General features: G+C 42.1%; 1 protein-coding gene and 1 long non-coding RNA gene across 5 annotated transcripts in view; one reads left to right on the forward strand and one right to left on the reverse strand.

Annotated features, from left to right (window-relative positions):
- Positions 1 to 27,265, reverse strand: part of LOC306960201 — a 508,646-nt gene that overhangs the window by 127,109 nt on the left and 354,272 nt on the right. The window lies entirely within an intron of this gene.
- grm8a (glutamate receptor, metabotropic 8a) overlaps positions 4,352 to 27,265 on the forward strand; it is a 431,389-nt gene continuing 408,475 nt past the window's right edge. For all 4 annotated transcript variants that reach the window (XM_079552404.1, XM_079552402.1, XM_079552405.1 and 1 more), the window contains exon 1: positions 4,352 to 5,108. In XM_079552404.1, the coding sequence (XP_079408530.1) occupies positions 4,566 to 5,108 (543 nt within the window). In that variant the 5' untranslated portion in view covers positions 4,352 to 4,565. The remainder of the gene's footprint in view (positions 5,109 to 27,265) is intronic.

A 27,265-nucleotide genomic window follows, 5' to 3' on the forward strand; every position in this document is an offset into this window, starting at 1 on the left:
GTCACAACCAATTTCGGGTCCGTGCGCGAGTCCCCGGTTATAGCGCTTTCTGAGGATTCGGCTGTGTGCTTAATGTGCAGCGAGCCACTCGAGCGTGACACTACGCTACCGCGGGGGATAGAGGTGCACTGCCACTGACTCAATGCACAAAACCACATCAACTTTTAATATTGTTAGCTTGAAGAAATAGCATTAACTCGCACACGCACCTGTTGTGACGTTAAGTTGAGTGCAGTGGGTGTAATGTGTTCATTTAGCTGCGGCAGTAACAGCAGGTTGTGAATGATGCAACGCCGTGGCTCGGAGGCAGAAATCTCTCTGTCTTTTCGCTGCCGTCTCTATTTCACGAGCACTGTCTCATGTGGTTACCCATCACTCTCCCTCCCCTTTCCACCTCCCCCTCCCCTTCCACTGCAGCAGGTGTTTTTTTTTGTGGAAGAGCGTGTGGACTTACTGAGTACAATAGAAGAGATAAAGGATGTGATTGCAACTTGCCATCCTCACGCAGAAATCCACTTCGCCGGCTTCATAGAGAATAAGATGCAAACAACAAAATCGAAATGTTACTATTTTTACTGCTCATACTTCCAGCAAAGGCGGTTCAACAACTCTCTAAGTGGGTATCTTTGACCTGGCCAAGTGTGTCGCAGTACTCATAGCAACAATATTAATGGAAGCGTGGGCAGCGGTAGAAGAGATATAAAGTGAAGGACAGAAGAAAAGAAAGTAAAGTTATAACGCCATCCCATCACCTGATCTTCTCTGGTTTTGGAAGCTAAGTGTTGGGCCTGATTAGTACCAGGATGGGAAACTGTGGGTTCTCATCGGCGCATGCTGCTTTTGTGTCTTTGGGAGAGGCACTTTATCTTGCATAAAGTATGAATGTGCTGTGTGAGCGATTGTGGTCATAACTTGCCACCATTGAGAGAGGAATCAATAATAGACTTTGAAGCTACAGAGTAAACTGGTGAAATGTTTTATAGGGCTGCACCAATCCGATACTTGTATTGGAGGCAAAAAATACGATTTCTGGTATCGGCTACAAATATCTGATACCAAACCGATACCAGAATAGTGGCTACGGCAGGATCAGTGTTAAGCTGATTGATAGGCATACAGGTATGTTTAACGTTTCACTCTCATGACTTGTAAATGGTTGATGTACCAACTGAACTACGAAGCACCCCAAATAGAGCTCAACAGTCCCACCCACTCCTGGTCATGTGACGGGGTCCGACACAAAAAAAATCCCATGTATTATTAGCATTGACTTTTCGAAATAGTCAACTATTTAGAGTTTAACATCACGGCGCCGCTAATCAGCTATGTGCTTACTCACGGACATGAAACATACACGGTAAGATTGAAGATTTGTCTAAAACGATATAAACTGCAAAATTATAAGTAATTATGTCGTATTTTCAAGTATTGTTTGTTTCTTTCTTGTAAAATATCCGCGCAAGTGTTGGTAGTTAGCACATAGCTGATTAGCCGGCATCGTGCCTTTAAACTCTTAATAATTGACTTTTTCGAAAAGTCAATGCTAAAAATACATGGGATTTTTTGTGTCGGACCCATGCACGTGACCGGGAGTGGGCGGGACTGTGGAGCTCTATTGACAGCATGCTCCTAGCTTTAGCATGCTGTGGCTAGCCGCGGTATTTTTAGCATCTGATGTGGTCAGAAAGAAGGGCAAGTCAGATCAATTGCAACGGCACATGGGATCTGCCATATACACTGAGTAGATACTGCAAAACACTGCAGACGCTGAGAGACCAGGGTCCATAGATCATCCCAGTGTAGATTACTGAAGCATCAACAGAGTTTTCTCTGAGGTGCAGGAGGAAGTGTTGGCGGACTATTTGATTCAGGCAGCAGACCTGTATCATGGACTGACTCATGTGAGGTAAGCATATGACAGGTTAGAAAGAGAGAGAGAGATTGCTCTGGATTGTTCTTTTATTTAAATAAACCTCTATTTGAAACATATCACATGACGTGGCCTCTGTTTTTGCTTCTTTTGTTTTCACTGTTACCCCATCATGTGTTACAACCTACCCCGGTAGGTTGCAACAAAGGAACAAGATGTATTTGACGTCAACTCACAAAGTCACAAAGGCTGTGATACTCTTGCAGAGGTTTGAATAGGTGCCTTTTGTAGTTAACAAATGTGGGTACTTTGTATAAACGTTTGAGAATTTAGTGAATAACAGGTGCTGAAGCAAAAAGTATTACAACCATACCCGGTCTACCCTATATATATTTTCTGATTCACCTCAATGTTGAATCTTACCTACTCTGTTAAAATCTGTCATGGCTTTTTCATCTGGAAAGACATGTGGCTGAAGAAAATCAAAATCTATAACATTCCCTGAACGGATTTGCCAGGAAGACCACTGTGTGACAAATGAGCCATGGAACACATCAACGGCTACTTTCACCATTTTCCTTTGCAGTAATAGTAGATTCAGTTAGACTCCCCGCTCTAATTTAGCTCGAAGGCTCTGATCTCTTGCTCTTTTCACTTCCGCCTCGTTTTTTACTGGCACTGTCTATGGGTTCCCTATCTGTCTCTCCGCCCTCCTCACTGCAGCAGGTAGTTTGCTCACCGAGGCTCTGCACGGTTGGCTCTGCAGCTGCTCCACACACCACCGACATGCCAAGAGATGACTGCGTGTGAAAGTGTGTGTTTGTGTACAATGGTGATTACACAGAGATAGACTTTTCATTTTACACCCCGGTGCAAATTTGGACAAGTCTGCAGCTGTAAAGGCACGGTGTTGATACCATGCCAGAAAAGATAAGGAGCCTGTCTTTGCGGCTGTGTCTTTGGGGACGCTTATGTAGATTCCTGTTAATGGAATCATGTATGTTGTGTTGCTGCACTTAACCCCCGCCTTAGCCAAGTGCAATTTCTCTGGTTCAGCTTTACCCAAATCTAAAAAGCTACAGCCTATAGGCCAGAGCAGGGGTCACCAACCTTATTTCAGCTGAGGGCTACTTTAAGAGCGTTAAGTTGTTCGAGGGTTACCAGTTAAAACAAATCCTAAAGACTTAAACGTACACTGTTCACTTATAGGATATTGACCCCATATTCTATTAAAATAGCTTTATTTTAAACTCATACCGAGTCACAAGAACCAAAATAACTGTAATTTTAAGAATTAGATTCAAGAAAATGAAGTGTTTTACACTTTAGAAAAAGTCCCAAGGGCTACTGGACATGCCCCAAAGGGCCCCTGGGTGCCCGCGGGCACCACGTTGGTGACCCCTGGGCCAAAGTAACGCCTCATTTGAAAGCCTACAAAACCGATCTAGAAGGATCTTTTTCCTCACCACTGACGCCACTTTTTTGCTTTGTTCATCACATATTTTTGTCACTTTTTCTCCCAGATATTCATCACTTTTTTGTGGCTTTTTTTTTTTCACATTTTTGTTGGGTTTTTGTGACATTTTCATCCTCGTTTTTGTTTCTACATTGACACTTTTTCCAAGAAGCTTTTAGATTTGGTTAAAGACAAACTGGAGAAAATGTGCTTGTTTCAGGCGGGGTTTAAGAGGTTAAACACTCTAAATCTCTAAGTCTAAATCTGTCCTGATTCGTCTTTTGTTCATTTGTTTTCTTGTGTTTGGTCTTGTCCTGTGTTTTATTTTGACATGTGTTCTGTTCTTGTGATTTTGCTTTACTCCTCTCGTTATTGCCTGCCCCGCCCTGATGTGTTTCACCTGTGCCCCGCTTCCTCTTGTATTTATACCCCTGTGTTTCCCTTGTCCTTTGTCGCGTCATTGTGTATGTCAGCCCCGTTTTTTGGTTATGTCTGGATTTTGTTATTTTGGTTTTCATCCATTAAACGTCACCTGTTTTGTTGCAGTCCTGCATTTTGGGTTTTTATTTTCTTCGCACCACCTAATACCATGACAAAATTAGTGTTTTAGAAAGACACAGCCTCACAAGAATGTTTTTTACTTTTTTTGTTGTAATTGTTAAAATGTTTTTTTCCCCTCCTTTGTTTATGAAATATTAACTATTGTATAGACCCTTTAACTGATGACATCATCAGCTGGAGGTAGGAAGTGATCAAGAGAAATAAGATTAAACTAAGACTAGTGATTCTAAGTGTAAACCTACAACTAAAAAATGTGGTCCTGTTGTGGCTTAAGGTGCAAGAACAAGAGGAGCGACATTTGAGACGATAAAATAAGGTTTACCTGATATTTCCAAAAACAGACATTTGTTTATCGTTACTATGACAACAGATACACTTCCTGCCTCCAGCTAAACCCGGAATGTATACAAACAATTAAAGGGTCTATAGAAGTATTATTTCTCCTCTTTCTGTCTTCCAGAATATGCCAAGGATGTGACTTGGATTACCACCATCTCATCTAGACCTCTGCTGCTTCACTGCGTCAGCTTTTTATCACTTGTCTATTTGGAATATGGTCCGCTCATGGGGCTTGATTAGCTCCTTATTTGGAGCCTGTCACTCCCTCCTTTCAGACTAATAAGAGTCCTTTTTTTGACATTACAGTTTTATTTTAGAGAAAAAGAAAAGAAGACCACTATGAACCCACTGCTCCACCCCAGCTCTATCCCCAAGTCTTACCCCACAATCCTATTACTTGTGGCTGCCTCCTGCGCTTGGCTCGTCCCCTCGGCCTCTCCACAGCGGATCCCCATTGACCCACAAGCCGCCCCAGAGTACGCCCACTCCATCCGCCTGGACGGGGACATCATCCTGGGGGGTCTATTCCCAGTCCATTCCCGGGGCGACCGCGGCACCCCCTGTGGAGAACTCAAGAAGGAGAAAGGAATCCACCGCTTGGAGGCCATGATGTTCGCCGTAGACCTGATCAACAAGGACCCCGAGTTGCTCCCGAATATCACTTTGGGCGCTCGCATCCTGGATACCTGCTCGCGGGACACCTACGCCCTGGAGCAGTCCCTGACATTTGTGCAGGCGCTGATCGAGCGGGATGGGTCGGATGTGCGCTGCGCTAACGGGGACCCGCCCATCTTCACCAAACCGGATAAAATCGTGGGAGTGATCGGAGCGGCTTCGAGCTCGGTGTCCATCATGGTGGCCAACATCCTGCGCCTGTTCAAGGTAAGAAATGAAGAGATTATGATCCTACGCTGGTTTTGTCAGAGGTTGTCTTGATCCTGTAGTGTCTGTTGTTTAAGCCAGTATGAAGCAAACAAGAGCTATACGCTTCATCTTGATAGGGAAGCTGATTGGTATTTGTTGCATATTTTAATGCAAGAACAAAAGGTGTCTTGTCGGTAAATCAGTGTATTTTTTGGATGTCTTTATATTCTTGTGCACGTAGATGTTCTGTTCATTATGTGGGCATTACGGTATCCTTGCAAATACAATTTTGCCCATTAAAATGCCATAATCTTCTGGCTTGTCCCCGAACACTATATCGAAGCTGCGGCTATGCTTTTATAGTGACGGATTGTCTCCACTTACACCCGATCCCCCTCACTCATCAAGATAAAGTTCAGTGATGACAACCAATTAAAATCCAGTCAGTCCTCCTGGAGTTCCCCTCGGCTGCAGCTAAGGACCCGCCCATTTCAGCTCCTCTCCTTTTTCAACGCTGCAATTGTTCTGGGTTTAAAGATGAGACGTTTAAAGAGAAACTGGAGAGTTGGTAGTCGGTCCCAATTTTGACCAATGCGCACTGTTGTCATGTCCTCTGTTATGACACTTCATCTATGAGTAATTGGGCACAGATCAGCCTCAGTGAGCCCCAGGGCTGCTGTGGCACCAGGCTCACTACTACTGAGTGTGGAAAGTATGCAAAGTACAGCAGTATATAAATGTAAGGCATTATTTATTTGTGTTTTGTGAGATTCATGGCCCATTCTTCAACCATCAGCCATGATCACGATCAGATGTTCCTCGGTGGAGCCAATTTTCTGCGAGTTTAGGTTTGTTGTGGGTATTGAACCTGAGACATTGCTTCTGTGAGGCGAGAATGCAAACCACAAAACCAAAAAAGAAGCAATTTTTCAGGGAAGTTCCAGCCAAGAAGGGACACTATTGTACTATTGTACTATTGAGTGGTAGGGGAAACAGGAGAACTTGGATAAAGGAATGGGCATGAGAAAACCTGCAAACTCCAGATTAGATTGTCTCTCTCAAAAGGAAGGAGTAGTAAGTAAGCTTTATTTATAAAGGATTATTTGCAGATACAAACACCACAAATAGCAACATTCATCACTGGGACACTCAAGATCCCCTTTAGCAAATCTACCCACAAAAGTGTGATTTCTGTCCGCGATGTTGTGTGTGCAGCCGATGTGAGAAGTGATACAGTATGTCAAGTCGTATCAAGTGCCTGTCAGGTGGGACCCTGGGTGTTGCTGTTTATGCTGCGAAGCTAAAGATCCTCCACAGCTTGGGGATGAGCCAAACAAAGATGGCTGACAATGCGGCCTATCAATTACAGCTGAGACCAGCCTCTCCAGCCACCGCATCTAATATGTCCCAATGTGCAAGAACATGTTTGGTTGGTTAGTGTAAAATAAATGTTGTGACATGTAGTAAGAAATAAGAGAACCGTTAGATGGCTGTTACACGGCTTTTGGTTGGTTTGAAAAGCAAATGGCCGGTCTCTTCGTGCTTCATTCGTCACATTACAGAGCGGACAGAGCTGGATCAGGACAGTGATAAGGTTTACCTCTTGTCTGAGGTATTGTGCACATTTTGAGTGGGGTACGTGCCGCTCTCCATCGTCTCCACACACACAACTTTATGTTTGGATTGTTGTTGCATTTTTCTCACGTCACCCACTAAAGCAAAGAAAAACGACTAGCGGAGCCTCTTCTCCTAAGACAGGCAACCAATAGAGTTCGGGAATGTGATGTCATATCGCTAAGCATTATGGAACTAGGAGCAATTGTAAACTAATGGAGATTTTAAAAGTTAAAAAACTGGTTATTCTTCACATTAAAACACTTGGACACCACAGTGAGTTAGATGTATTTACCAGCAGTAGCTCAGCAGCTAATCGAGCTGTTCCACGGCTATTTTCTCTTTACTGTTTTTTAGCTAATGTTAGTCAATGGAAATGTATGCTAACAGCTGCAAAGATGGCGGATCTCCATGGAAACTGTGGAATCTGCAACAGACAGTGATTAGTTATTAGTTATATTGATCTCAAGTTTATTGGTCCGATTGCTCTTCCAACCAGAGTAAATTATTGTTGTGTACTTGGATGCACTTTACCTGTATTAGTAACTGAAGTAAACCACTAGCCACAGGCCGTTGACGGAAAAAGTTAATATCCAGCCCTGATCACGTCCCTGTGTGTGTCGAGCCTGCCGGTCCGCTTCAGGGGATATCTGACTTCAACAGCTCACCATCACTATATGCAGAATGAACAATCCTCCGCAAAACACTTTGGGAATCTTGAAAGGCGCCACCTTTTGGGAATTGGCGCGTCCTCAGTGTATACTAACTGTAACGCATTGTGTTTTTTGTGTTGCTCATTTCATGTGGTTTTCAGCATTGAACAAAAGCTTTTGTTCTGTATGCAAGTGTTAGAGCGCGAGTGTGTGTGTGTTGATGAATCGTCCCATGATTATAAAATATGAGAGCCATAATGACGCCCATGGCATTTCGCGTCCTGTCCTAGGCCTTTTTCATGCTTTGAGTGGTGTGTGTAAAAGGTCTGTGGAGATTTATAACACTATTGAAGTGGTGTTCATTGAAACTTGACAAAGGATTCTTTAAATAGAGTTCAAATGCGTGGTCCTATATTGGTCGTATTGAGCGTGTGTGGATTAGATTGGAAATTCATGTATTTCCACTGGGAAACTTATATTGATGCTGTAACCCAATATCCATAGGCCTTAGGCGGCGTATGCTAAGTAGTTAGCGATAAGTGCGACACAGTGACATACACAAGCAGTGACTATGGCAGTATTTCCCCAAAGGCGAGTTAGTTTCAGAAGTACACATCGAAGCAACAGTGGATTGAAGGGAATCCAGAGCAGTATTAAAGGGACTAGATGCAAGTTGGTCATTTTTATATTTACTACTGCCACCTCAGGTCTTACGCGTAACTGCAGCTTCTATATTAAGGTCGTGCATTTAACCCGAATTAACACCTTTTTGAGTGAAAGTGCAGGATTTTCGCGGCAGTTGTGGTGAACAGGTCTGGGTTCATTCTACACATTAGGAAATTGCTGGAACACGTAGGGGGAGCAAAATCCTTAATTTTAACATTTTTAAACTCATAGTCCCTTTAATTTCGTCGACTAGAATGTTTAGTCATAATTTTTGTCAAAGTGATATTTTCCACTTCCACTGACAGTTTGAAAGAGCCTCATATCATTTAGATTCACTGCCAAATGAAAAGCTCCTGAGTTTAATTCATGATTCATGATTGATTAAACATAATTATAATAAATATTATAAATGACTTAATTTGTCTTAAATTTAGTCGACTAAATTAGCATTCCAAGCTCACCTCCATCATGGACAACACCTCCCACCCACTGCACGGGATTGTGGAGGAGCTGAGCAGCTCCTTCAGTGGCAGACTGAGACACCCTCAAGAAGGAGCGCTATCGCAGGACCTTCATCCCCACTACTGTCTGACTTTACAACACTATACTGTAAAGTAACATGTGCAATGATCTCTGTATCTACGTCACTTTATCTGTGTCACTTATCAATCACTTGCACAATGACTGACTGTAAACCTGCACTGCTAATACTGACTATTTCATTTTTTGTTATAATCTGTTTACTTTATTATTTACTGTTTATACTTTTTGTCCCCACAAAGTCCTTGGTAGTCCATCCATCCATCCATCCATTTTCTTCCGCTTTATCCGGGGCCGGGTCGCGGGGGCAGCAGTCTCAGCAGAGATGCCCAAACTTCCCGATCCACACACACTTCCTCCAGCTGTTCTGGGGGGACCCCGAGGCGACACCAGGCCAGCTCGGAGACATAGTCCCACCACCGTGTCCTGGGTCTTCCACGAGGCCTTGTCCCACTAGGACATGCCTGGAACACCTCCCGCGGGAGGCGACCAGGAGGCATCCGAAACAGATGCCCGAGGAGTCCTTGGTAGTCATTGTATATAAGATACCACTATTTACTATCTTTAAGTCGACTAAAACTTATAACTTTCATTTTAACTACATTTTGACTAGAATTAAAGGACATTTTCATCAAAACACTAAGACTAAAACTAAATAAAAATATGTTGTCAACATTAACACTGATCCAGAGTATTATAAGGCTAACAATATGTTCTCCACCAATCAATTTTTGTCATAAAGTCAAATATCAGGTTAGAATCATATCAGGCAACAAAATGTAAGTAATCCTCATGTGGCAACTTTATCTGTTCATTATAATAAATCAGTGTATGGGAAAACATGAATGTATACACAAATTGCAAATCCCCATCCTGCCTCATTAAATGTTCATGACAAATGGTTCGTGATGATGCTGTGCCAATTATACCTGGAGATATTACAGTCGACATTCATTATATCATAGTACCAGGTGTTTACTTTGCACTTGCACAGATCACACTTTTTGTTTAATTTTCTTTACAAAGAAATTGGTGCTGTTTTCAAATCCCTAAAAAAATTCATCTTACAACTATCATTGTTTTTTGAGAGGCCACACATTGTCACTGGGATCCACTGAGATCCCAACACTGACATGTGGAGTCGCAGCGAGAATGTCTGTGTCTTGGAGTACACTTGTTACCGCCACACTCACGCTTTCAATGGGAGATTTGCATATTAAACAACAACAACAGCTAAACATGATTAATGCCAGGATCTGTGACGGCGACAGCACTCCCAACACAGCTCCTTTCTGGCTCGGCACCGCCTGGCGCTCATTTGCTCAATATGGTGTGCGTTGTGTTGCAGGATGGGTCTTTTGTGTAGCAGTGTGTCTTGCTGTATCTATATCTTTATTTATGCAACAATATGTTTGACTGAGTGCGCCAAGGATTTTTTTGTCGCATACGTGACAATTTCATCCCTGTGGCTGTGATGTTTTACCGCTAAAGCCTTGCACGATCTATTTTGCATGGGCTAACATGAATAATGCACAATGTATCGGGCACTTAAAATAGTATACACGCAAACATCCAATAAACATATGTCTTTCTAATGGGCTTATCTGACAGCACCCGTCACACTTGCGCGCCCACTCATCATCATAGGGGCTCGGCAATGCAAAAATAGCAGCATGTTTTAATCTTGCGACAGACAAAGGAGATTGGAACAACAGATTGCAGGAAATGCCCCAAAATCCTTCACTAAAAAGAAGATTTCGTTTTTCTTCCCTTCTGCCGCAGTGGGAGTCATACGCCGTCAAATGTTGCCGAACATATGTGGACATTGCTTCTCTTTTGAAGCTTCTGTTACTATTTCTGCAATGTGAAATGTCACAGAGTCAGTCCAAAGGGAGGGGTCAGGTGACAAAATATTGGCAATAGAATAGGACAATGATACAGTGCTGTGTTGTTACTTCTTTAAGAGGATCAGACAAATCGCAATCGTAGCTACAGTATTTCAAATGTATCGAAAACAACAAGCACATCTTTTGTTGTAGAGTAAGGCAAAAAAAATAGCTTTGAAGAGTAATCAAAAACAGAAATATAATGGTAGCTAAATGAGCCCTGCAAACATCAAGGTATTCTGCTTTCATGGAGTTTCATTATGCATAAAACCTTGAGGTTTGTCCTCTCTAAACACTTTCAGTGAATGTTCATTTCAAGCTTCCCTCAAATGTAACTATCCTGGATGTGTTTTAAACATGCACTGACAGCACTTGTCGAGGGGGGGAGAAAAGAGTTTTTTTCCATTTCTATTGATGCTCAAGAGGCAGATACAACATACTGTAGAGCAATAACAAACAGGCATGGAAATTAACACAAAAGGCAGCTAATACAATGAAAGTGGATTGAAGAGTGTGTGGGGTGTGTAGTGGTGGACTTTTTTTTCTTTCTCCTTTGAAACAATAACATATCGTGGGCGCAGGTTGCGCAGCAGTTTGTTCTCCTGCTTCACAGTTCCCTCCCTTTCTGTTTGGAGTTGGCATGTTCTCCCCTTGTCTACGTAGGTTTCTTAAAGGCACTCCGGTTTCCCCATCACTAAAAACATGTACAATAGACCCATGTATATTCATTAACATGCAGTGTCCTGATCAATTAAACCAATACATAAAATAAATAAAAGGACAAAATTATTGATTCTTATGTGCAGCCTATCTGGGGCACTACGGATGGCCGAGGAGCCCCTTTGGACTCCAAGGCCCCGGCGTTCATCCCCAATGGTAACTTCCATCCTGGATAAAACCCCAATAAGGCCCCCGGCCCCGATGGAATAAGAACAAGGGTTCTCAAGGAGTGCTCTGCTCAACTGAGTGGTGTCTTCACTAAGCTATTCCAGCTCCGGTTGGACAGCAGCTGTGTCCCCAGTCTGTGGAAAGAATCCCAAGTGCTCCCAGTCCCCAAGAAGACACATGCTAAGGATCCTAGGGACTGTAGACCAGTGGCCCTAACATCAGTCCGGTGCAAATGTATGGAGAGAGTTGTGGGGAAGTAGCTTACAAACATGCTACTTGACAAACTGGATCCCCTCTGGTTTGTCTACAAGGCAAAGCGGGACGGGGATGCAAGCTTCACACTTTTGGATACAATCACCCGGCAACAGGACTCTGCTAAACCATACACCAGGATTTTACTTTATGGACTTTTCCTCTGCTTTTAACACTGCACAAATGCATAGTGCTACACTGTGTCAAAAACTGTGAGGTGATTTTATGGATTTGACTGTTTTTATTGGGCATTTATTGGTGTTTTTAATGGCTTTCAATCAAGCACACTGGTTTTAAAAACAGGATTTCCTCAGGGCTGTGTCCTGTCTCCCATCCTGTGGTTCATCTACACCAGTGGCATTATAGCAGGAGTGGGATGACAGTTCTGAAGTACGCAGATGACATGGCCCTGGTCACGCATTTGGTGGATGCTGAAGCTCTGTCCCAGTATCAGCAGGAGGTAAGCACCTTAGTCCAGGCGTTTGCTGAGAGCTCACTGGAGCTGAACATTGCAAAGACTAAAGAGCTGTGCTGTGGGCCCAGAGGAACGCTCCCACCTGCCCTCAACCAACCGGTCTGCATCCAAGGTCAGCCGGTGGATCAGGTGCAGTACTTCAAATACTTGGGCACTGAAACAGATGTTGGCTTGTCTTTTAACCATCATGCAAAAAGGCACAGCAGCGCCTTCATCTACTGAGGAAACTAATTTTATGTAAAAAACAACAACATTTTAACTCTGGTTTACAAATCACTCATAGAATCCATCCGTCTGTCTGTCTGTCTGTCTGTGGATATGAGAGAATAAAAGCCACTTCTGATAAAACGTTTTTATAGTATTGGGCTAAGGGACTTGTCTTTTTCCTTTTGTCAGTCATGTCGCTGAAATTGCTTTGTCAGGCTGTGGTTAGTTTGCGTTGCAACATGTGTAAAAAGGTTCGGAACTGCTGTCGAATTCCTCATAAGAGCACACCTAGTGTTGTTAGTAATTGAGCCTTAATGCACTATTAATGTGTGTGTGGGCAAGTACAATGGGTCAGAGTACAAGCGGTGGTGTGGGTTGTAATTCCACTTTCCGTTCTGTTGTCAAGTATAACTACCTGCCGCTGGAGTAATTTCGAGGATTGACACAACTGCCGAAATTGACAGCAAAGAAATTATTTACACACCAAAAAGACGGAATAATGGCACGGTGTGGCCAGGCAAGATAATTATTGAGAATATCATACATTTTTGGTCTATGTTATTCCATTAGAAACAGAGGATCCCACCTCACTGACCCGGGCCTGTTCAGATGGTGGGCCACAGGCGTGAGCTTCAGGCAAGTTGCCCGGAATGAGATGGAGCGACCCGACCAAGGAGGAATAAAATAAAAAGCTCTTTGTAGTGGGCCTCCAGAAACATGACCCAATTGTCCTTTGTCATATTCTGTAGATGTTTCAGCGATACATTTTGGCCTATGGTGTGTTCTTCCATTTGCTGCCTCCTTTGTCACTTACTGCTACTACTACTACTATTACTCAAGATGTAGCACCTTGTGGACTTTTGGGGCCGTCATAGATGACACTATATATGATATTATATCTACAAAATAATTTTCCCTGTGTCATCATGTTGGTGAACCTATTCTAAACCCCAGACAAAGAAAAGATTAAAAACAATATCCGTAATGTTTTTTTTTTTAAGTGATCTATTAAAAATACATTAAACCAACCGTTAGTACAAATCAAAATTCAAACCCACAAAGCTAGAACCATTCATTATCTCCTCTGAACATTTATACGGATGGTTCAATCAGCTCATTGCCATTAACACAAAAATTACCAGCTCCTCCTCAATGAGAATGTGAAAAGTTAAATATTTTTATGTGAAGTGCAATTAGTCTCTCTGTAGCTACCACTTAGGCTGTTAAGTGCTTTCATGCATTAATGTCTCATGACAGGAGTAGGGGTATTGCACCTTTCCAGCAAAACCATAGCCATGACACGCTACTAAGAGCAGAGCATCTCGTGAAAATACCTTTGAGCCGCGTAGAGCATTTTATCCACCACTTAATGCAATCACAAGAACTAATGGATTGTTTTATTGACCACCTCATTTGTGAGTGCACTGTGATCCTCGTGGAACATTTTGTTACACTAGTTAGAAGAGTAAGAGAACATGTATTTAGTTTAGTATGTAATACATCTTACGTCTGCTGTATATTAGGGCCAGCCCAACCCAACTGTTTATACTATACGTTCTGATATTGGGAGTTCAGGTTCCCGATGGCCTTGTGCATGAAACTGTTGTTGTTGTCGACTGGAACTAACCCGTAGATTCCGCAGTCTCCTCCCTGAAGGCATTACCTGAAGAGACTGTGTGATGGGTGCGTAGGATCCCTTGTGATTTTGACGGTGGGTGAGACGGGAGGAGTACATGTCCTTAATGGAGGGGAGAGGGGCTCCGCAGATCGTCTCCGCTGCTCTCACGATGCGCTGGAGGCTCCTTCGGCAGGAGGCAGTGCTGCCGCTGTGCCACACAGTGATGGAGCTGGTCAGGATGCTCTCTATAGTCCCTCTTCTTAACTTGCGGAGAAAGTAGACACGCTGATTACTTTTGACCAGTGATGTAGTGTGCATGGTCCAGGAGAGCTTCTCTGTGATGTGCACACCCAGGAACTCTCCACTGCAGCACCGTTGATTGTTAGAGAAGCATGCTGGAAAGTCCACAACAATCTCTTTTGTCTTCTCCACATTTAGAGAGAGATTGTTCTGTGTGCACCACATGGCCGGACTGCTCACCTCACTCCTGTAGTTTGACTCGTCTCTGTTGCTGATGAGACCCACCACTGTTGTGTCGTCTGCAAACTTGATGAAGAGCTTTGAGTCGTACTTTGGAGTGTAGTCATGGGTCAGCTGAGTGAACAGGAGGGGGCTCAGCACACAGCCTTGGGGAGCCCCCGTGTTCAGTGTAATTGTATCTTTTATTCATCAAGTTTGACCAGGATTGTTTTACTCTCACTTATTATACTCACTATGTATTTGTGCATAACCTGACTGTTATGGACATACTCTATTCCATTGTCCATATTTTTGGCAAGTAAGAATTGAATCCACAATAGAATATTTGAATGGGTGAATGGAGGAGCGTTGCAAAAGTTGTGTTCCTGAGTCACTTTCCAAAGGTGAGCGACACAAACAAAATAATATTTATTCAATGAAATAATATGATTAGTATAATTCTTGACGATAATGTAGAATTATTACTTTCATTTCCAAGCTGCCATATGTCACATCCTTTCCCTCCCATGCAGCGTTCACTCCTCACTCCTGTTATTTCCTCAGTGTGGCTTCTTCATCCGTGCAAATTGATTGTCGGTTGTTAATTACAGCTACATTATGGATCCCCAAATCCCCCCGGGGACGTGCTCCTGTCTCACGCCGCCTCCACGCAACCACAAAATGCAGCTGCAGCCAGGGCAACACCTCACCCCCACAAGAAAAAACTGACGTCATTGTTTCGAACAGCATTTCAGCACACCACCAGCATACACCACCGCCTCACATCAGGGCTAATGGACTTGTGCATGTACACGCCAGCCTGGGAAGTCCTCTCGCCGTCCAATAAAGAGAATGACACCGTTCGCTCTCATGCTGCGTGTCGGAGGCAGGAAAATGAAATTCAATTCAGAAATTGATAAGTGGCGGCTGTCCCCCGGTGAGAGCAGACGGGATCGCTTTGGCTGACAGAGAGTTTTTAGGGAGGCTGCACACTTTCACACATGACAAAAGCCTTGTCATTCATTTGGACACGTTGTTTTACTTGATATGCACGAGATAGGATAATTACTTTCTTGTTTTTAAGCAGTAAGTAACTTGTTTACTTTAATATATCCTTTTCCTAGTCCCACTGGGTGTAATATCCCTGCTCTGACTCGGAGGCCCCAATACACACAAAACAGGCTAGCGGGCAAAGCTAGCTGCGGGTTAGCGCCACTTAAACAGTATTTACAGCAAAGTTTGAGTGAAATTATCTCCATTGTGTAATTGAATGTACAATATCCCACTTGCCCTTTGTCCTTTCTGTCAGCATAGTATAGATAATTAATTAGTTAAAAAACGTAATATGCTACAACACCTGCAGTGGCGCTTATGGCCACTAGGGGCATGAGTAACTTAGTACTGATTTAAAATGTGGGGGAAAAAAGCAATATGTACATACAGTATAATAGGCACAATATGAGTAAAATAGTGATGTTCAAAAACCGTCTTGGGTTTTCTAAGATTGTGGTATTTTACTCAAGCCTTTTCGATACAGTACGCTCTAATACAGTGTTTTTCAACCTTTTTTGAGCCAAGGCACATTTTTTTCATTGAAAAATTCCCGAGGCACACCACCAACAGAAAATGTAAAAAAAAAAGTAACTCTGTAGCCAGTTGAGTCAATCTCATCAAAGTGTCTTGAATAGGATCACCGTATAGTCTCGCGAGCCACAATGCCACTGTCACAGCCACCTGCCGCATCCATGCATCACTAATTCTCATGTGTTATAGAGCCTTCAATTGTCGATCACTAGACAGCACAGACACTGGAAAATGGTACATTTTTTGCGGATAATAATGAATTTGTTTTCAAATCAATCAAATCAACTTAATTGGCTAATTTCCCAAGGCAAACCAGACATTATCTCATGGCACGGCACAGTGGTTGAAAAACACTGCTCTAATAAATTCAAACTAAAATTGAAAGACATTTTTTTCTCAATCGCACTGTGTCAAAACAACACTTCATACAAAACTTGAATGGCTAAAAGTAAGAAATGATAAAGACTGCAATCAATTTGGTAATATAATGAATGCCCTTTGAAAACATCATCACATAATCATCATCATAAAAAAGAAGCTTCAAGAACAACTCAGTGTTTTCAATTATCAGGTTAAAAGTCTGGTCCAGTTTGCTCTTAACATGTAAACTTTCATTTGTGTTGACTAGCCATGTTTTATTCCATCAATAGGCCAAGCATCAACTACAGTAAGCTAGATTGACATATGCAAATTTCCCACTGTGGAACCACATAGAAGCTGGGCCAAACCATTTTTGTCTAAAAACCGAGGGAGGTGCGCAAAAAACAATAGTTTTCAATTGTTGAGTAGATTTTAAGATAGAAATTGCATTTAAATGTAATACTCATATTTTATGAGCAATTTAGGCAGAAAAGTGAGAAAACGGTGTACTCACTTTTTCCTCCCACTGTATGTTTGTGACATATTTAATGCATGTTATATACTCGTCCTTAAGACTCATTTGACCTCCACAAATGATTCCACTCTTTTGCACACATTCTCACATGGAGCACATATTGTTTATTTTTCTACTTGGTAAGCTCTCTGTTGGTTGCTCTCATGTTGCTGTATGTTCGAGGCTGCGATCTTTCCCACGCTGCTCCCTGCTGCCTCCCAGACCCCCCACTGCGCCAATGTAACCGCCAGGATATCCTCTCCATACAGGTGCACTTTCGCTCTTTAGTCAGGCTAAAGCACTAGAATATGTCCAACACGTGTTCATCTGTATGCACTGGGCTATGGGACAGAAATGGCAGCAGACAAGCCCCTTTCAATTGCTCCCATAATTCAACAATGCCTTCTTCTCCATTCTGTCTTTCAGGGGAATTAACGGTGGCACACGGTAATATAACTGATATATTCATCTGCTGGAGTATTACCACCTCTATGATTGCTTTCTCCAAAGCGGCTATTTTCTCCTACAGGGGAAATCTGCATCGTACATTGTGCCATGTGAAAATTGCCGATATCTCACGAGATCTAGACAAAATTAGTTTTGTCAACATTTTAGAATCACTTAAACACACTAAAAAAAAGTCTATTATTGGGTTTTGCCTAATTAATTATTGGTAAGCTCTATGGGTGTTTTTTGTGGTCTTTTTGAGTCAGCGGCACAAGTTTTTTTCCTGATGCCAATGCACACCAACAACTAAAACATTTCCAACCCTCTGTATGTTGTTCACAGGGATATCAGATCCGTGCAATTAGATTAGCGTAAATTCTGGACTATTGAGCGCACCTGAATATAAGCTGCACCGACAAAATTTATAACAAAAAAAAAGCACAACTTAACTCTTCAGTGTCCAAGCGTTGTACAAGCACAAGGTTCAAGGCGTAGGAAAAAAGCTGCTTATAGTCCTGAAATGACGGTAGTTTATTTGCTGTTACGTGTGTCTCTTTTGGGACACAGAAGTCCAGATTTTGTAGGCTGTCTGGAAAAGATGTGGTGCATCCATGTCTGAGTGTGTCCGGCTCTTTGGATTTAAATTCAGTTCAGGGCAGACCCAGGAACATGACAGTTTAACACTTTTTCAAGGCACCCCTGCTATTTATTCAGGAGCACATTGGTTGGAAATCAAGTCTGTTCTTATCTCAAAAATGTATCCCTTGAAACCTACCAGAATAGTGGGTTTTGCTCAGGATACTGGTCAGGTCTGAGTCCTGATTTTTTTTTTTGCACCATAGAGTGGGCGGGACTTTAGATGTGGGACCTGTAATAATAAGAAGAGAAGTTGTTCAGCAAGGGGATGCTTGTATAATGGGTGATAGAGATTAAAGAGTCTACTGGCTACAATAAAAGTCCAGCTGGGCGTTCATCTGTGCATCACTGCAGAAAACTGGACTCGTGTCAAGTTTGCTCGGCCAAAACTATAAATCAGCCTAAAGAGACAAGAAATCAACTTTTAGTCCTGAGCAAAGTTTTCATGTCAATACAGTTTTTACTTTAGGATATCTGAGCAGATGGAGAACGGTAATTCAGCCCCCTTTGACTGTATAATTGTGGTTCATAAGTCTGCTTTTGGGCACCTCAGCCTTCATCATTTGCATTTTAAATGTGTATCTACATTTCAGTTTCCTCAGTTTCATCGAAGTGAAATGATTATGCTTCGCCCCTTTAATCACAGAGGTTTTAATAATTGTGTCATTTGTGGTAGTAAAATGGATATATGGTCTGTGGATACAAAATAGCAGCCAGGTTCTGTCAGTCACTCAATGGGCGAGGAAAGCACTTCTCTTTGGTCCTTATGGCGGGGAGCTGGCATTGCTGCAATACCAACCCCTGGTGGCCGAGGGCGACTCTAAAAGAGACTTTGTAAAAGGGATTCTAATGGAGCCTTTACACTCCTTTAGCAGTGTTTAAAAGCCTGGCTTCAAAGAGTTTTTTTTTTTTCCTTAAGATTGCTATGACCCATGAGACAACCCTGGCAAGGTATCATATTTTTGAACCACGTAGGTTTTTGTGCTGTAGAAATGAAAAGTTTGAGCCAGAGTCTTTGATTGACAGGCAAGTGGTCAAAAACACTACGCAAAATAAAGTTGTTTCTGAATCGGGTTAAATGTAATGTACATACCCTCAATGGGCGCTTAGGGGCGCTGTTTTAGCAAACTTGTTATATGGTCGTAATTCAGGGATAAGACAAACGACCACTTTTGTCGTTTTCTGTTGGAGGACAGTCTCCTTTGTCAGGTGAGTCCTGGCTCCAGAGGGGAACCTATTGTATATATTTTTAGTGGTAGGGGAAACCGGAGAACCCAGAGGGAACCTACACACAGGGAGAACATGCAAACTCCACACAGAAAGGCACCATCCAGGCGGGAATCGAACCTGGGACCTTCTAGCTGTGATGCATGAGTGCTAACCGCTGTACCACCGTGCCATAAATTAGCGAAAATGCTAAAAGCACATCATTATTCTAAGGCAGGGTTGTGCAAGTTCATATCATGGTGGGCTGATTTTCTCCATTACCACAACACCAAGGGCCAAACTTCACAATTGTAGCCCAATATAAGGAACCCTTTTCTTCAAATATCAGTTTTGTAGATCATATATAATCTAATGGCTAGAAAATTCAAAAGATATTCAAATTCCAAAAAAGAATTCCAAATTTTAGGGTACTCAATCACATTTTTGGTCTTTGACTTAAAGGGTCATGATGCAACTTTTTATGTGGGGAAAAAAGGTGATATTTGTACTTATTTGGCCCAGTTACCCAGCGGCTGAATGGGTGGTCAACATGGCACCTTTGCTTTCCATCACAGTGGTCTCTAGGACGCTCCAATTGTTTTTAATAAGGGTAAACATTGTAACACTTAAACTTCCAGAAGCCTATATGCCCTTTGTCAGTGAAAGACCAGATATTTATCAGCAAAATACAAATGTGAGTCGCTCTGTAAGAACTCTTCTTTTGAAATGGACACGATTGAGCAATCTTCCTTTCAAATACCTCATTTTCCCTCGTAGTAGCAGCTGCATTATTTCTTAAACACATTTCTATTCATCTGCCCTATGAAGATGCCAACTCCATATGGATTTCGCCTCCACTGCGAAGGTCAAGCTATAGTTTTGGCTTCTGTGTCGTTCTAATCCCACACGGTGCTTGAAGCGCTAATAACAAGCGCATGGGGAAATGCCGTGAAGGAGACGCACGATATAGAAAGACAGAGAGAAGAGCTTGGGCTATGGGGAGAGGACTTAATGAGAGAGGAACGGACTGCAGACTAAAGCTTGGGAGAAGACGCAGAGGAGCCCAAAGACGGAACGCTCCTCCACTGTGTACTGATGAGCTGCTGGTGCTGGCATTAAGGCGCTGCTGATAATGAAGCAAGAGCACAGTGTAGGAAAACTCATTAGCACCAGAGTGGGTTTGTGACTTACTGTTTGTTTGTATAGGAGAGTGTTGTGCTCACGACGGTGGTGCATGTCATTGTCGCCTACAGCCTTCTCATTAGGGGTGTGTTGTCTCCTTGGGCTGCAAATGATGTAACATTTTGGACCATTTCCCTCGTCATAAACTATTGAAGACAGCACCGCTCTGTCTTTTGAATGGTCCACAAAATGGTCATGTGACTGCAATCCATGAATGTGCACAATTTGCAATAACAGTAATGGCTGTATTTTTTTTTGGGAGCAATACTGTCATGGCAATTTTTAGTTTTCAGGTTAAAAAGGCTTAATGTTAAAACGAGAAAAAGGCTTAGATTAGATGAAAATCAAGCAAAGGTCTTTTTGTTTTCACAATGCTTTCACAATGCTCAGACAAAAAAAAAAAAAAAATCAGAGAAGGGCCATTATTTCTATACTAGCTGAGACCCGGCCTTTGGCCGGGCCTCGCTAGTCTCCACATTTGATATTGAGAGATTATGAGTTATTACAAAGAAATGTCCAGTATAGTCCCTATAACCCGTCACTCAGTACAGCTGTAGACCCGCAGTAAGTAGACCAGTGGTTCCCAACCCATTCCTAAAACTATGGCCACTCCAAATGTTTAAAAGAATGAATGCTAAAAGTAATGTCAAACAAACTGCAATTGGAGTGTTTGCACCCGTACTCCTTTCTTATAAACTACATGGACAATATGTTGCAAAACTCAGGGAATAGAAATCAAGAAACAGTGGAATAGTTATGGAGAAATATTAGCGGTTCAGCTCTAACGGTTGGGTTCACGGTGCAGGACCCGTGGTTTGGAGCAATCTAAAAAAGAAGAAGTTGTTTGTTATTAGACAGTATTTATATCCTTATAATACAATTGGCAATGCTTTCAAAGCCGATTTATAGAATGTAAAGAAGAAATAGAGAAGAAATGGTACAGCAGCAAAGGAAAAAAAAAAACATAAAAAAAAAAAAAAGCAACAGTGCAGGCCATGCGCTCGTTAAGTGGTTTCACTTTCGCTTTCCGCACACGGAGGCTGAAGCTGTCGGAGCAGCGCGTTTCATTTGAAGCTCGTGTTTCTGCGTGTACTTTTTTTCGGAGACAAAACTTTGGAGACGGAATATGACCAGGATTGGGTCTTACGCATGTGTCTGAGCTTCTGACATGACAGCACTGGATCTGTAATGAACCACAGCCTCGGTCACTGCAGGAGAGACTTAAACAAAGACGCGTAGATGTGTTTTGGAGGATGTACCTGTACCAGCGGAGCGTCTGCAGCTGCAGTTTAGGGTGAGTGACGATGACACACATCGCCCTGTTAGGATGCGCGCACGCACACATACACACACACACGCACGGCAGTCAGATCTCGTGCACTCGCGTTGTTGTGACGGCGGGTTGTCCTCGGACAGCAGCACCGCGGTCCATATGGACCCGTGACCAATGCCCGCGGCCGGTGGGACGGTGACGTGGGGCCGCCCGCGTATTGTAGGGAAAAGAACATGGCAAGTCTTCTATAGCGCTTTTCCAGACGCTCGTTGGTGTACAATTTGTTGCAGTATTCATTCAGTCCACAGCGCACATCAGCCCCCACCACCAACCACGCACACACTCACTACTGTCGCCAGGTTCCCAAACGGTCTCCCATCGCAGTTCTAACCAGGCCCGTCCCTGCTTAGCTTCAAAGTCGGTATGGGAAATAAACATGGCGGCGCCCAGGCGGCGGCCATTGAGATAGCGTTTTCTATAATAGATAGTACTTTGATCGTTTTAGTGTAGATTTAGTGCATTAAAGCGATATTTCAGGATTTTTGACATAGGGCCTCATTTCCTAACCAGAGTGTTGTTGATTTTTGGAGATATATACATGTTTTAATTCATGCAGTCCTTATATTTCAAGAGTTAAGTGGTGCTAGTCTAGTATATATAACTAGGAAATTAGGCTCTATGTCAAAAATCCTGAAATATCCCTTTAATCATTCATTATATTATAAGTAAGTCTCTGCATAATGTCACTGTTCTTGCCACTTTAAGTCGCTTTGTAAGCTGGGTACTTCCAAGTCACCTTCAAAATAGAAGCTACCATCTTCTACTTTTTGCCTCATTAACTACAAGTCAAACTAAACAATTATGAAAGTAGGTACTATCTAGCCCAACGATATGGAGAGGGACTTTTTGTGTTCTAAAACATGACAGTCAGGTTGACCATAATGGGAACTACTTGTAAGCACAATGACAACTAAAGCCTTTACCTTTTTATCTATGCTAACTAAGCTACAATTGCGCTATAATATCCTCCAGTATATCAAAATATTGAAAAGTAAACGATAGAAATTTAACGCACTGAAAAACGCAGGTTAATGAAAACAGTTCATTACTGTTCACCTCGTCTGCATTGGGGAAGATACCGTGTTCTCCGCAGACACTCAAGACACGCTCAGCCAACCAGCGTTAACGAAGGCGAAGCTAATGAGCAAAGAGTTAATGAAGGGAGAGTTAATTGTCCTTCTGAAATTATGTATCAATTTCATTCGAGTGTTCCCCAGAGATGATTCATTTAGCATGAGCATATGGGGCAGTTATTCAATTTGCAGGAATTGGAATCATAATTTGACAAGAGATGAAACGAAGTAAAGTTTGGTACAATTATTTAAAACAGGAATAAACCCCAGTAGACAATGCATGTTGAATATTATTTTAAGGCTTATACTGTAAATGAAATGTAGGAGCTAACTCAGAGAGGACAAAAGCATGGATCAATATTTCAGGGGCAGCTGTAACCGAGCTGAAGTGTCCAGTTGTACAATGTGTTCAGCGCTTGGAGACATCGCCAATGTGAGAAAAGTGTAAAAAAAAAACTACCACTATTGATCAAGACACATAAGCTGAAATGTTCTGACTGGTTGAGGAATGATCTGAAGACAGATCTGTCAAAGGTTTTATGGACTGATGAGAACAGAGTGACCCTGGTTGGACTTTGTCCTGTATCACCACTTGAAGAAGCATCATTTTCTCACATTGGCAATGTATCTGAGCACTGAACTCATTGGACTTATGGACACTTCAGTTCGGTTACAGCTGCTGAAAATGGCAGTATTGGTGGATAATGGATTCCTGGTGGCTCCACGTTTCATTTTTCTTCAGTCTATGGCTGTTGCTTTGTTTTTAAAGACAGATTTTTCAATGGTTTTATGGCCTGTTGAGATCAGTGACTCTGGATGGACTGATGGTTGAGCTCATGGCTGGAGCAGTAATGGGTATAACGCAGACCTACTTAAATACTGTACATCTATAAATACATAATATTATGTTTTAGAAATTGACCACTGTCCAGAATGAATTCCTCAAATCCCATACAAATTGTAATACATTTTAGTTAATAAAAGTGGATCTTTAGTTTTTTTGTCAAGTTTAGTCAAATAATCCTTGAACATCTTTGATTGAATATGAAGAATTTGAATTAAAATTGCTGTAAAGAGCTTAGCTATTATTTAAGCATCTGTTCATTTTCATCTAGCTTTTATTAGCTGACAAAATATCAGAATATTTAGCCATTTCACTTTGGGAGAAAACTTCCACAAAATCTGTAGCATCAACTCACCGGCAAAGCTCGAGCAGAAGTAGATTTAAGAGCAAATTTCAGTGGCAGCTTGAAATCCAATGAAAAGCAATTAAACTATAGATTGGGTTGTTTGAGAAAGAACAAGAGCTCATTAGAAAAGGGGTCAATCACACTGCGAGGCTGGGGATGTGGTGGTAAGAGTGTGTCCAGTTGACCATGACAGTGTTTGCACATACAGCAGACAACGCATTCCTGAGAGACTCTGATTAAAACGGTGATTCTTTGCGATAACGGGAAAGGGGCGCAGTAATGTTGCTGATCATTATCCATACAGGGAAGAGTGTCTAGACTCCATTAAAGTTGAATGAGATGCTATCTGTCACCCCGCTTTTATCGGGCTTGCGAGAGGAGGCAGTGAGATGGGGATTAGGAGCCGTTGCGTTGGCCTTTTCTGACTGCGGTCTGTTTGATTGGTGCAGACAGGAAAAGCCAAGGCCCCAATGATAGCTCTGTCATAAGCGCTATAATATATGCGACTCTTTGTAACCCACATTTGAACGTGTCAGAAATAGTGATGTAGAGAGATTATTTCTATTTCCACTCCAACAAAATGGGCATAATTGATTTATTGGTCAAATGTGTAATAATGTGTAATACTAGTGGCCATTTTCCTTATCATTTGCCAATCACTTTGGAGCATATTTTTAAATAAGGGGTTGTCAAGCTCTTCATTCAAGCGTCGCCTTGGAAAGAAGTTGATCCAGTTTATTACGAACCGGGTCTACGCCAAGACTAAAGAAGGACAAACCAAACCATAACTCAAGTAGTTTTAAACAAGAGCTGACCCAAAAGTGGACAATGTTCTTGTGGACTTCGATTTCTTGTCCTCAAAGTTTAAACTGTCTGTGAAGAACCTCGGGGTGTTTTTCGATAGCAGTTTTAAATTTGATCAGCAGGATCTACAGCGTTGTCAGAGCAAGCGTTTATCAACTACGTCTTTTGACTAAAGTAAAGCCTTTTTTAAATCGCACCGACCTTGAAAGGACTATTCATGCTTTTGTCAGTTCACGAATAGACTATTGCAACGCACTTTATGTCGGTGTTTTATCTCTCAGCCGCCTCCAACTGGTGCAAAATGCGGCAGCATATTTTTTAACAAACACACCCAGACGTCAACACATGCCCCCAGTCCTTTTCTCCCTCCCCTGGCTCCCAGTATCTTTTAGGAGTGATTTTAAAATTTTGCTTTTTTTTTCTAAAGCGTTGCCCCTCCTTATCTGCCTGTAACTTTAACAAGGAGGTCCCAAGAGCCAAGGGTCTGGGGTGAACGGGCCTTTTCAGTTTCTGGGCCTAGACTCTGGAACAAGCTGCCCCCCGACACACACCATCACTGACTTTGGCATTTTTAAAGCCCAGCTTAAAACCTATTTATTCAGACTGGCTTTTAATACTCAGTAATGTGGTGACATTTTATCTCTTTTATGTTTATGTTTGATTTTATTTTATTGCTGTTGCATATTATATTGTTCTTTACGTAATAGTTTTTAATCTCATTTTGTCTGTTTTTACTGTAAAGCACTTTGGTCACCTTGAGTGTTATAAAGGGCTTTACAATAACATTTTTAATCAAGATTTCAGGGGCAGGTGCAACTGCCCTGATGTGTCCAGAAGTACAAGGTGTTCATTGCTCAGAGACATCGCCAATGTGAGAAAAGTGTAAAAACGACAACTATTAATCAATATTTTGACTGAATCAGGAATGATCAGACTGATGTTTTTAGAGGTTTAATGGACTGTATAAAGCTCTGCTCTGACTTTGTCTGAGCACTGAACAGATTGTACTTCTGGACACTTCAGGTAGGTCACAGCAATCTAACAGTTTCCAACAATCCACCAAGCTAAACTATTCAAAGATCATCATCAGTTAGTTAGTCTGTGTTGTTCCTCGTTCAAGGACATTTACCAATCCTGTCAGAGAGTATTAGAGTGTATCTAGTTTAATTTATTTAGGTCATTCACACCTTGCATTAGGGCAAGGTGTGAATGTAAGGGCTGACAGCGCCATTATAAAGAAAAAAAGCATTGCGAGCTAAACAAAACAAACACAACTTGGACTGGAACACCATCCTCCAGTTGGGTATTCCCTGTATTTGTACTGTTTATAATTTATGTGTTTGAAACAGGTCTCTCTTACAAATGAGACATCACGCCTCAGTCGACACCTTTTTTTCTCTAAGCGACGCCCTCAGGCTATTGGCACTGGCGCACTGTTGTTTGTCTGCACCTGCCTCGACTTGAGCAACACTGGTGTAGCGCCAGGCGGAAGATCGAGCTCATTGAGTCTTGTCTCAAAGGACAGACCTGCTTGAATAAAGGATAAACAAAATGTAAATTGTCCTCAGTCTTGAGTTGCTCTGTCTGCCTATATTTATTTGGCTGTTGGCTGTTTTCCCCCCAAAAGGAACTATATACTGGCAAGTAAAAAATGCATGTTTATGATACAATCTTTTATAGCAGAAACGCCACATCAGTTTATATTTCTCTATTTTGTGCAATTGCTGCATAGTGTGATTTTCAGTTTTGCTCTTGGATGAACTGTGTGTTTTCATCGTATACTGTGTATCTTGCACATCGGTTCCTCTGATTAAATATTTCCACCATAAATTCAAACTTCATCTCCACTGGAAGACTGTGTTTCTTTGCCGGTAATGAATTCTCCAATGAGAAGTCAATGCAGCAACAACGCGGGGTAAGACTGGGAAAGTGCAAGTATTAAAACACATTTTCGATCCGGCAGTTTTGCTGGTCATTAAAGCTGCCCTTGATTTAGCATTGATGCCACACAAAGTGCAATAGGCATAAGTTATCAAATGTCTTCTTGGTAGTGCTTCACTTTAACTGGAATTCTTGATTAGAACTGTGCTATGTATCACTTAAAGGGATAGTTCAGGATTTTTGACATAGGGCCTCATTTCCTAGTTATCCAGAGTGTTGCTGATTTCTGGAGATATTTTTTTTGTAATTCAAGCAGTTCTTATATTTGAAGAGTTTCGTGGCGCTAGGCTAGTGCAAGGCTAGCACATTTCTAGGATATCAGCAAGTAGGGCTGCACAATATATCGCGAAAAATATCGTATCGCGATATTAGCTGATGCAATATCCGTATCATGAGAAGCCACAATATATCGCAACGTCACCATAGCCTTCATCTGACTGAGATCGACCCATTTTTTTTGCAAGTCACGTGTAAAAGTTCCGTTTTAGTATAACATTTACAGGTTTGTTAAATTCTACCCTTGTTTTGGTCCTGATGGGGTGTTTTTTAAGTCTTCTTTTGAAACAATTTGCTGAAAAAATGGAACATATCGCGTTTAATGAAATATTGCAATAATACCGTTATCGCGATATTGCACAGCAGTATCG

Source organism: Gobius niger (assembly GCF_951799975.1).
Source record: "Gobius niger genome assembly, chromosome: 2".
NCBI lineage: Eukaryota > Metazoa > Chordata > Actinopteri > Gobiiformes > Gobiidae > Gobius > Gobius niger.